This window comes from Rutidosis leptorrhynchoides, chromosome 1 (assembly GCF_046630445.1).
Source record: "Rutidosis leptorrhynchoides isolate AG116_Rl617_1_P2 chromosome 1, CSIRO_AGI_Rlap_v1, whole genome shotgun sequence".
NCBI classification, from domain to species: domain Eukaryota; kingdom Viridiplantae; phylum Streptophyta; class Magnoliopsida; order Asterales; family Asteraceae; genus Rutidosis; species Rutidosis leptorrhynchoides.
In genome coordinates this window covers 64,158,382-64,171,545 of record NC_092333.1, presented here as the reverse complement: position 1 = coordinate 64,171,545, position 13,164 = coordinate 64,158,382, and the positions used below count along the sequence as shown (strand labels likewise).

Below are 13,164 nucleotides of genomic sequence, written 5' to 3'. Positions count from 1 at the left end.
ACAAGATTGGATAATTTTTCTCATTTTAGCTACGTGAAAATTGGTAACAAATCTATTCCAACCATAACTTAATCAACTTGTATTATATATTATGTAATCTTGAGATACCATAGACACGTATACAATGTTTCGACCTATCATGTCGACACATCTATATATATTTCGGAACAACCATAGACACTCTATATGTGAATGTTGGAGTTAGCTATACAGGGTTGAGGTTGATTCCAAAATATATATAGTTTGAGTTGTGATCAATACTGAGATACGTATACACTGGGTCGTGGATTGATTCAAGATAATATTTATCGATTTATTTCTGTACATCTAACTGTGGACAACTAGTTGTAGGTTACTAACGAGGACAGCTGACTTAATAAACTTAAAACATCAAAATATATTAAAAGTGTTGTAAATATATTTTGAACATACTTTGATATATATGTATATATTGTTATAGGTTCGTGAATCAACCAGTGGCCAAGTCTTACTTCCCGACGAAGTAAAAATCGGTGAAAGTGAGTTATAGTCCCACTTTTAAAATCTAATATTTTTGGGATGAGAATACATGCAGGTTTTATAAATGATTTACAAAATAGACACAAGTACGTGAAACTACATTCTATGGTTGAATTATCGAAATCGAATATGCCCCTTTTTATTAAGTCTGGTAATCTAAGAATTAGGGAACAGACACCCTAATTGACGCGAATCCTAAAGATAGATCTATTGGGCCTAACAAACCCCATCCAAAGTACCGGATGCTTTAGTACTTCGAAATTTATATCATATCCGAAGGGTGTCCCGGAATGATGGGGATATTCTTATATATATGCATCTTGTTAATGTCGGTTACCAGGTGTTCACCATATGAATGATTTTTATCTCTATGTATGGGATGTGTATTGAAATATGAAATCTTGTGGTCTATTATTATGATTTGATATATATAGGTTAAACCTATAACTCACCAACATTTTTGTTGACGTTTTAAGCATGTTTATTCTCAGGTGATTATTAAGAGCTTCCGCTGTCGCATACTTAAATAAGGACAAGATTTGGAGTCCATGCTTGTATGATATTGTGTAAAAACTGCATTCAAGAAACTTATTTTGTTGTAACATATTTGTATTGTAAACCATTATGTAATGGTCGTGTGTAAACAGGATATTTTAGATTATCATTATTTGATAATCTACGTAAAGCTTTTTAAACCTTTATTGATGAAATAAAGGTTATGGTTTGTTTAAAAATGAATGCAGTCTTTGAAAAACGTCTCATATAGAGGTCAAAACCTCGCAACGAAATCAATTAATATGGAACGTTTTTAATCAATAAGAACGGGACATTTCACACGTCCTACGACATTTAATGTAGGTGATCGTGTTTATCTGAAAGTTTCGCCATGGAAAGGGGTGATCAGATTTGGTAAACGTGGTAAACTAGCACCGAGGTTTATTGGGCCATTTCCAATCATAGAAATTCTGAATGATCAAACTGTTGTTTTAGATCTTCCATCAGAGTTAGCAGGAATACACAACACATTCAACGTGCGCTATCTGAGAACGTGCAAAGTGGATGATGAAAGTCAGATTCTTCCGTTGAAGGATTTGAAAGTTGATTTGACTAAGAAATTAGTGGAAGAACCGGTTAGAATAGTGGACAAGAAAGTCACAAAGTTATGAAAGAAACAGATTCCAATGGCATTAGTGGAATGGCGGCAAAATTTAGGTTCTAACTTGACGTGGGAAACCGAGGATTTAATGAGGGCGCGCTATCCTCAGTTGTTTGACCTTGACCAGATTCCGGGGACAGAATCTTCTTAAGGGGGGTAGATTTGTAACATCCTCAATCGGGCCTAGTTGTAAGGTTACTAATTTGCCCTTAAGTTAGTATTGTGTTACTATATGCTTTTATTTTTATTTAATATTTATTATTATTTAATGATGTAGTTAGTACCAGTTTATGACAAGGATCACAGAACAGGTTTGTTTATTTAATTTGGACTTCGTTTGGGTTGCCAAATGTTGTACGAAAGATATCAGATAACTGATAAATACTCGTGTATCGCACAGTGTGAGAATTAAACCCAATTAAGTGACTAGTGCTGTCCACTTTCTTGCATTTTCCAGACTCTTCCCAAACCACACTCGTTCTTCATCTTCTCCACCAATCAAACCCTAATCCTTAAACATTGATTTTGAGCTCAAATTGGTGTTAGAATCGTGTTTGTTATCGTTTACTGAGTCTATCAAGGTAAGTAACATGTGTTTTTGTGTTCAATTCGTTGTTAAATTCATAGTTTTGTGTGAGTTTTGTAAAAATCTTGAATTTGTGTCAAAACAAGTGATTTAAGTGTTGTTATGGTCAAATTGTTGTGGGTTTTGAGTCTATAACAAGTAGTGAACAAGTTGTGGTCGATTTTGGTGTTTAAAACGAGCTCTAGATCGAGATTTGAGGATTTCATCGTGAAGTCCGTAGCCTTTGTTCAGTTTCTGATGAAGATGAACACACTCGGCCAACTGTCGGTCGACAGTCGACCGACTGAGTGTTGAACCGACCGATTGACGAAGACAACCGACCGACTGTTGAGTGAACCGACCGACTGAGATTTACCTTCGACCGATTGATGTAATACCAAATGAATCGACCGACTGGGAAAGTCAGTCGACCGGTTGTGTCGACAGTCGACCGACTGTAAGAGTCAGTCGACCGACTGAGTGTCCAGGGCAGAATATTTTACATAAGTGTTGATTTTTAGCCGTTATGCTGCCCGTTTGTATTTTGATGTTGAGGATGTAAATTTTGAAAGTGCATAAGTGTTAAGCAAAAAATTGTAGCGGACAGTTTTTGATACAAAAATTTATATATTGTGTTATTTGATGTTAATGAACAGAAACTAACTTGTGTATATGTTTTTCTCAGGAGAAAAGGAGAAAGAGAAGGTTCAGTGATTAGATAGCTGAATACCTTCTCGTTTGCTGGTATTTGGTGAGTGGGACTAACTAGAAAATATAGTATATAGAAGCATGTTATATTATGATTGACATGCTTGTTAGATATACTTATTGTTGTGGTTAGTTAGTACTTGTGATGACTGCATGTTAGTTGATGCTTGTCTGCTGGAGCCCGGTGCGTCCCTATTGTGTGGTAGCCTCGGTAGGAGAGATCAACCTGTGGGTTGGGTTCCTCTGTGGTAGCCTAGACAGCCGTGGTGTATATATATGTGAATGATGCGTCCGTCGCGTGCGGATTATGTATATACATACGGTGGTAGAGGAACTTCTGGTAAGCCCCAGTCCGATCAGCTGGTGGTTAATGGTTTGGCCGAGCCGCCAGAGTCTCTGTAGACGGCACTTGGGTGATGTTTGTGTGTTAGACTATTGTGACATGATTAGTATAATGCTTATGTATGCTATGACCTGTAGTTAGACGTACTCACTTAGCTTCGTGCTAATTCGCCTCCATCTCCTCCCTGCAGGTTGTTAGCTTTTGTAGATAGTGCTTTTGGGAGAAGACGGGCATGATGATGTTATGTTTGACAGGGTTAACTCTGATGTGGTCTTTTAGAATATGAACCGTGTACTTTTGAAAACAGAATGTATTTACGTCTCTTCCTGTTAATATGTAAATTGTTTTAATGACACGTGACATCGGCTTGTACAATTGTCGATATCGTATTTAATTAATATTATGCTTCCGTCACGTATTTATTTTATAAAAAAAAATATCGGTGTCACACCTAATGATCTCATATGTGCATAAGAACATTCAGTTTGTGATACATTATTATTCGTGTTATGCTAATCGTTATACATTGTTTTAATTGTACTATTATTTAATTGTACTTTCAGGTGGAATACAAGCACGTATAAAGGCTGTGATGATCGTTGTTATAATCAGACAATATGTCTGGAGGATATAGGACATCTGAACCATTTCTTGGCTTGGCAACACCCGGAAGGCATTTAATTATCTTCTATACTAAAAATTCACCCGGCTTTTTATCGTTTGCTTCACAAAATGGTACCAAAATGACATCTGGTAGCCTATATATAAAAAAGCAACCACATGTGTTTGAAGCCATGGCGAAACTTGGATCTTTTTTTGTCCCAACCTCTCACATTTTGATCTGAGCCTAGCTAAATCACCATTGTCATTATTTGTTGCTAGGATAAACTGTGAGTTTCATTGTTAATTTCTTCTGATCTAATATGTTGTTACACATTTTTTGTTCCATTATATGCTTCTGATATTATTGGTTGTGGTTGTATCGACAACATTAATATTCGTCTTTTTGGATACCTTAACTTGATGATGCTTCATGTTGATCTTATTTTTTATTTATTAGCTCAAATTATCATTCTTTTTACATATTCTGATTGATTGTATGATAGTGAAGGTGTTAATGGCGTTTATGGTGGTATTGAAGGTGGCTGTGATGATAGACGTTCTTTAACGGATATTAATGATCCCTCCCGTTTCGTGGCGCGGCAACCTCGGAAGGCATAAAACTAATGCAACTGTTTGTGTTTGCAGCCATGGTGGATTTTGAGACTTATTTTGTCCAATTTCATATCTGAGCCTCACTAACATTTGCTCATAATGATTTCCCTCGGGTTCATCTATTTGTTTATTTATTTCATATATTTGGTGAACTAATTATGGCTGTTGTTTTTAGTATGGTTGGTCATGGTAGTTAACATCTAAACTTATAAATTTCATTTGACATCAGGGGTTTTGCTGCCTTTGTTGGACATGATAGCCGCTCTGGATGGTGTAACTGCATTCCTTGAAAATGGTATTTTCTCTATCTGTAGACAACAAAGGATGGGTGACTTTTAGTATATAAGATAATTACTTTATATATCAGTTATGATATATAGAGTAACTTACGGTTTCCGTTTTATATTTACTGGGATAAACATTGAATTTTATTCAGCACTTTGTTATTTAATTTGGGTCTGCTATTAGAAGGCCTGCTGCCATCCTCGAGCATAGCAGCCATTCTGTGAAGTTTGGATGTAGCTCTCGGATATGGTAGCGTCCCTGTTTGTAGACAACTGAAATAAAGCTATGATGTTATCTACACCCTTTGATAAGGACGACCCATGTTAGTACAACGAAGGTTTTAAAAATGAAGGCTGTGATGATGAACAAGTCAGACCTCCAGTCAAGCAACGAGAAAGAAAGGGTTCGTATCTTGGCAAGGCAACTTAAAGATTGCAGCCATGGCGACTCATTTTATCTTGCTTGACTTTATCTATGGATCTGAGCCTCAATTTTTTTCTCTATAATTATTGTTATTTTTGCTACAATGTGGATTTGTAAAATCTTTGCCCAAGTTTAGCAGGCTCTATTACCTATATTTCGTCAGCAAGGTCGAGAATCGATTCATTATTCTCACTTGAAATCACTTGAGGTATGTGAAAATGCAAAATCCTGATCACACACACACACACACACACACACACACATATATACATATATATATATATATATATATATATATATATATATATATATATATATATATATATATATATATATATATATATATATATATATATATATATATATATATTTTCGATTGCTGTAATTGAACATGTTTCAATCTTGACTGTCTGTGCATATTCATATCAGATTCGAGGGGTATCACCAACTGAGAAATATAAAATAGCATCGGAGTTTATTGATTACTTTGTCTAATAGTGTTGAAAATGAGCAGTCGGAAACACCAACTACAGAAATGATACCAAGTATAAAAACATTTGAATAAATTACATATTCATTGTTAATGCCAATTACTAAAAATCAGCCACAACATTCGAACTACAAACTAACAAACATTAAACTTGGCAGGTTAACACACAAATCAAAGCTCAACCAGCACAACAATAGCAATACTTGAAAACGTCAAAGAAAAACAACCGAGCACATCAGCAAAAAGATTGTTCATCTCAATGAGGGAGAAAACACAACAAAAAAGAAGAAAGATTAGTTCCAGATAGATAAGATTAGTTCCAGCCAGGCAGTAATGCTTATGTAACTAGGTTAGCAAGGACTCTAATAGGTTTCTAACGACTGTTAACTGGGTTTTTGACTAATTTTTTTAAATAGGTTTGTAAGGATTGTAATAAGTATGTTCATGTACGGTTATGTAATGATACATAGCAATTTTTCACACCTCCAGGTATACGAAAAACATCCAAAAACAACCGCTGCATCGCGCGGTCCGTATATTATCTAGTTTCTATCAAATTTTCATTCAAAATAGTGAAATACACAAGGTTTTTTACTTGGAACTTTATAAAATAATCAAATCATCCTTGTATTTAAACATTGTATTTATAATTCTCTTAAAATTTTCATTTTGGTGTTTTTACAACTACAATATACAATTTAACACACATAGTATATTTATCATTAATAATAACATTAACTACTTCAAAGTAATGTTTAAAGTTTAGAACACTTAACTTCTTAGTTGAAAATTTCCTATCAAACTAAGAGATATTAGACTCTTTACATAGTAATATTGATTAGTTATTACCAAGGAACGTTTGCTTTAATGGTATCATGCCTCAGTGTGAAAGCTCCGCAATTAGTTATCAAGCAACCCGGGTTCAATTCCTGGGGCGGAAGGTATTCTCTCCAATTTCCTGAGATTAGCTGTCAAACAACCTCGGTCCCGCGATTAGTTGCCAAGCAACCCGGGTAGGAGTTTCCTTCTAGCGTGTGTGGGTGCAAATGATGAGGGTCGTTAGAATAAATGATCCGCTGATGCATATCCGTAGTTCAAAAAAAAATTGATTAGTTATTATCACATAAATTCTCTCTGTTTTTTTTTTTTGAAAAGCAACCAACTTGTATTACTATAAATAATTTACACTGTGTATCATTTACAACTGGACAAGTAGCCCTCACAAAACCAAACAGACATTTATATGAATAACATCCAAAGACAAGAACAAAGAAAACTCGACACTTTGTTATCTTTGAAAATCTCGCAGTCTAAGTAATCAACCCACCCCTGCACGAGGAGCTGTAAAACCACACGCAGTAGGGTCCGTAAGCCATTGATGCCACTCGAAATTACACCTCTTGGACCTTCTAGTAATCCATTCAAAGCTTTTACTCTGAATTTCATTTAGAATCACCGAATAAGGAGAGGAATTCTTGCCGAAGACTTTATGATTACGATTCTTTCATATCATATAACTGCTAACCCACTTAACCGCTTGCCATAGGAAACCATTGGCTTTCGAGTAATCATATGAGCTAGTATCCTGAAACATTCCGTTGATTGAAAGGGTGGAAACATTGCCAAGTCGCCACCATTGGAACACTCGGGACCACACCTCCATAGCACACTTATAGAAAATAATTGCATGGTCAATCGTCTCTAGATCGTCGTCGCACATCGGACACCTCACCGAGTTGAGATCAATAGATTTCTTATCAAGCTCCACCCGGGTTGGAATTCTTTTCGGAGCGTTCTCCATACAAAAATATCAATTTTTCTTGGAATTAAATTGTTTCGAGCAGTTTCCTGAACCTGAAACGAGTTATGCAATAACTTTTCGTCGATAAGTGAAGCCATCACACAACTTCAGAAGCAACCACTGCCATCGAACTGCCATTTCCAGCAGTCCACTTCTGCCGTTCCCATTGACATTAGTTTTACAACGTCTTGAAGCTGCACCAACTCAGTTTGAATCCTCCCAAACAAAACCCGCGACCATTGCCATGTGAAACTTAAACCCGACTCCGTCTTGCACACCCTATCACCTACACTTGCCTCTTTTGAAGTCTCGAGATGATACAATCTTGGAAACCGTTCTTTGAGCCGCTGTTCACCTATCCAAAGGTCTTCCCAAAACAAAGTATCCCTACCATTTCCATTTATTCTCGCAAAAGATTGATTCAAATTCAAACCAAGATTAGAAAGCGTAGAACTAACACGAATAATACAAGACCATATAGAGTTCGAATTACAATTTGATGAAGAACCCAACCCACCCTCCCCACCATAGACGCTCTTAATTATGCTCACCCAATAAGCCCCACTTTCCACCCGAAAACGCCACCACCATTTGCTTAATAAAGCTAAATTTTTAGCTTTTAAAGAATCAAGATTTAGCCCACCCACCCCATAAGGAACAAGAATATCATCCCATTTAACTCAAGCCATGTTGTTATTATCCCCCGACCCGCCCCAAAAAAACTTACGACGCAAACCTTCGAGGAGATTGATGGCACAAGTAGGAGCTCAGAAAAGTGAGAAGTAGTTCAACGGCAAACTTGAGAGGATATTGATGGTTAACCTACCCCCGAACGACATAGACCTAGACTTCCTCCCCGCAAATCTCTTATGAAATTTTTTCACAACCAGTTTTCAATCATTCATCTTGTTCATCTTCAATCCAACCGGGAGATTAAGGTAAGTAATTGGAAGAGATCCCCCTCTACAACCTATCTGTTATGCCATTTCCTCATCACCAACTGCTAATATAATCATGCATTAAGTTCTATTCATATTAGCTATTTTATACCTATATACTAAAACACACTCGAATTTCTGTCGTTTCAGTTGTTTTGGATTGTCGTTTTGAGTTTACGTTCACACTGCAATCGACCCCTCAACTTCCGCTCTATTTACACAACGGTCCCTCAAGTTTACACTTTTCTAGGGTTAGAAAGTGTAAATATATAATTTCATTAAAATAAAAGAAACTAATTCCACCCCAATTTATAACGGGCCCTATCTTCTCGCTCGGTGTGAGTTAAATTTTCCTAGACAACCGTTCAACTCGAAAAAATCTAACGAACCCAACGGGACTTACTATACGCTACGAACACTTCTCAAAAAACGCTAAACACATCGGGCTATCTTCAATACATATACATACACTTATAATAAACAACTCAAACTACGTACATCATATCGATGGTGATGTTTCCATTTTTCACACAATCTTCCTGACGTTAAGAATGCATATGTCATTAGGTATACTAGGTATTAACGACGTGTATCCAAAATCACCCGTAGCAAAGCATTTTTATTTCCGTAAATACATAACGCTACGTTAACTATGATTATGTAACCCGAAAGGCACTGCGGCATCGCGCAGGCCACTTTTCTAGTTGTTATTATTATTATATTATTATATACATTTAAAATACGATGTAAATATAGTACCTCTTAATGATTACGTTTTACATTCAATGATTAGTTCAAAACGTATTACATTAGTTACATTAGTTTCCTATAAAATATATGTATATTATAAGTTGGGATTGATTTTACAAAACAGTTTTTCATGTAAAACATATGACGTAATATTAGATTATATTAAGACTCAATTTCTATGTCCCAATCTAATTGTCTTCAAAGATCAAATATATATAAAAAATTTAAGAAAAACATGTTGTTTAATATACGTTTTATAAGCGATGACAGTTTTATCTTTAACCAAAAATTGATTTAAGATTCATTTCACTTTTGTAATTAGTACGGAGTATTAGTAATTAAGGGCAACACGGTATACCCCAATTTACATTTTATATATGGTGGTAAACAATTAATTTGGATAGTTCCAAAATAATGTAGAACTATTAAATTAAGACTGAAAAAGTAATATTAGTTGACACAATTGGTTACACAATCCGCAATATTTTTTACGTTAAGTGTTAGCTTACTTCTTGTTAGTTAGCATATTGCGAAGTTGTTGTATTGCGAATTCTTGTTTCTGCTTCTGCTCACATTGAGCCTGGCAGTACATGTACATGTTTTGTAAATTTTTTGTGTTAATAAAATTGCTTTTCCAAAAAAAAAAAAAAAAAAAAAAAAATTAGTTGACACATGGCAATAAGTTCAGTGTATATAATAATCTCTCATATCTCAGCCTATATAAGGAGTCTGTCCATCAAAGCAAGTCTCATCCACACTTCACTCTCCTCTCTTAATACACACAAAAAGATAACATATATTTCTCTATATTTATATTTATTACTCTAGAAGAAACATGTCTACATCTAAATCGCCAAGTAACCTAAAATCCCTTGACACCAACAACTCTCATATTGACATGGGGTTTACTATACTTCAAAGGAACACATCCATTCCTCAACCAACAGAAAGAAGAGGCCGGAAAAAGGAGGCTGAGCCCGGGCGGTTCCTTGGCGTTAGACGGCGGCCATGGGGACGATATGCTGCCGAGATACGGGACCCCACAACCAAAGAAAGACATTGGCTTGGAACATTTGATACTGCCCAAGAAGCTGCCCTTGCATATGATAGGGCTGCCCTTTCAATGAAAGGCACTCAAGCAAGAACCAATTTCATTTATGCTAATGATCATCATGATAACAATAACAATCATCATTTTCATTCTTTAATCTCCCCTAATATTGATGGTCAAAACTTATTCCAACCTACACAACTCTTCAACTCACCAATTAACCCTACTATACTTCCTCAAAAGCCTAATCATTTAGGAAATGACACGTGGCACAAGTCAAGTATTGATGACAATCATAACTTCATGATTAGTGAAGGGGATAACTCTGGTTATCTTGGCAGCATTGTACCAAATGATTACTTAAACCCTAGAGATAACAACGGGAGTAATGCGAATATAAATATAAATAATCATGTTGAATGCTCAATCCCTAATAGTCAAGTATTTGGTTCAAATGATGATATATGTGGCGGTAGTGAAAGTTCTTGGGAGGCGATGAACGGATATGATTTGACGTCCATTGTGAATTATCAGACACCGACATTAACGGCTGAAGAAGAAGGGCAGATGCTCGGTTTATTTGATCCGAATTTGAGCTATGATTTTATGGTTGGTGATACTAGCAATGTGACCAATAGTTCAACTAGGACTAGTTGCTCATACAATGACATTTTTGGTATTGGATACTCTCTCTGAATTACTCCGTATATCATAATTAAGTTTTGTGTGTTGAGTTATGTTTGTTTTCCTAGTCATGATTTAATGAAATATCTATGTATACTATGTATTAATGTAAAACCTTAGAGTTTTGAATCTATAATCATCTTGGTTAACTGTTCACTTGTTTCCTTTAAGGGATCCATATAATCCTCGAATCTACTAAGATAGGATGTATATATACTATAGCCATATATATGTAATTTTTTTTTATTAGCGAGCACCTATGAACGGGCACATTAGCTCCCCCATACAGGGTAAAATCTCGGGTAATCAAGCCCCCGATCGCGAGACCAAATGCCGGGTGAATCAAATTCGGGTGGTGTGCTTCATTGAACAACCCGGTGGCCGCTCAAATAAGCCTGAGTGGTTGATATATATATGTATAATATACATATACATATATTATATAATTTTTTATTTATGTATATAATACAAAAACACACATGACCATCGTTTGACCTCCCCATGATACGGATAGGTTACCTTTAATCCTTTATTGTCAAGGCTATGATACCCTAATGATAATTTATTAATAACTAATATTAATATTAATAGTAATGAAGAAACCATCAAATAGCTTTTTCATCCTTGTGCTATATATTATATGTTGCCAATATCTAAATGCAAAATACTAGCTAGCTTGTAATACGTATACTTATAAAAATATTTCTAACATTTTCTATTATAATATAGTTAGTTTTTTTCGTATATATATTATCATCGGTTTCTGTTTTTAAATGAAAAATTTAGGGGAATGATATGTACGCAACCACTTTTTACATATACACAATCAAATGTGCTTTACAGTATTATACCGTACAACACTGTAAAACATGTTTGGTTGTGTATGTGTAAAAAGTGATTGTGTACATATCATCACCCAAAAATTTATGGCATGTTTGCAAATGCGGAATGCATTATACATTTGCAATATGTGAATTGGTGGGCCACCCCGGGCCTTGCTAAGGCTCCCAAGCCACAGCCTAAATTCTTTAGAAAAAACTCAGTAATCCCTCCGTCTCAAATCTATTGTCCCCAGATAAAAAATACACAGCTTAATAAAAAGTACTTGACACATGTACTTTCCTGTTAACTTTACGTTTTTACCCCTTACTTTTTACCTATTTTTTTTTTGTCTTACATTTATAAAGTAAGGGCATAAATGAGTTTTATCACATTATTCTTATCTATTTATGGAAGTGAACAATTAATTTGAAACATTCGGAAAAAAAATAATAGACGATAAATATGAGAGAGACAGAGTATTTGTTTAAGAAAGGAAAGATTCTTAGAAAGTTATTCATCAGATTCGGTTAATATCGAACCCCACACTAATATGTGGTATGGGTAGATGATTTACCAGCTGCTCATTGTTAATTAGGAATTAGGATTGGTTACTATAAGAAGGCCCATCTATGTGGATCCTCTAGGTAGTTCAGTCCATAAGGTCCAATAGTCAGGGTCACGTATACGTGATCTTCTCATCCCTAGTTGATATAATTTGTTTTAACAGATATATTCACTTATTTGTCACTTACACACGCGTTAGGAGAAAATTCAATTTATGACGATGTTGACGGGATTGTTTTGGAAGGTTTAGCTTGTCAATCAAACACACCAAGCTTTTCAGCAAGTTCTTGTATGAAAATTTGAAAAGCCTTTTCATCATGATTTTTTCAATGACGTAAAAGTTCTAATTGTATCATTAGTTCAATGGTTTTCTAAAGGGGAGTGATATGTACACAATTCATTTTTATTATGTAAACAACCATCATGCTTTACAGTGTTGTACAGTATAACACTGTAAAGTATGATGATTGTGTACATAACAAGTGGTAGGATCAAGAGAGAAGTAACCAATCGGGGGGAAGCGGGGGAAGCAAAACTTATTTTTTTTTTTTTTTTTTTTTTTTTTTGAAAAAACTGTGTTCACGAACATTATAGAATGGATGAAAATATGAACATTCAATAAATGCACTTTGTGATAAATGTTTTTATTTTGACGGAAAAACGCTCGAAGAAGTAATATATACGTAACAATTATCGTGTTTTTCTAGCGTATGTTGAGGTTTTAGATATTAGGGTTTAGAAATTTAGGGTTTAGGGTTTAGATTTAGGGTTTAGATTTAGGATTTAGATTGAGTTTTTAACACGACCTGTTTAGAGTTTAGGATTTAGGGTTTGGGTTTGGTGTTTTGGG

General features: G+C 35.2%; 1 protein-coding gene across 1 annotated transcript; it reads left to right on the top strand.

Annotated features, from left to right (window-relative positions):
• The first annotated feature begins 10,028 nt into the window (after positions 1–10,028).
• LOC139876846 (uncharacterized) lies at positions 10,029–10,940 on the top strand. The gene has a single exon (XM_071864256.1). The coding sequence runs from the start codon at positions 10,029–10,031 to the stop codon at positions 10,938–10,940; it is 912 nt and encodes a 303-aa protein (XP_071720357.1).
• The last annotated feature ends 2,224 nt before the right edge of the window (positions 10,941–13,164 follow it).

Coding starts and splice junctions, on each gene's coding strand:
- LOC139876846 (XM_071864256.1), top strand. CDS start 10,029: ATGTCTACATCTAAATCGCCAAGTAACCTAAAATCCCTTGACACCAAC.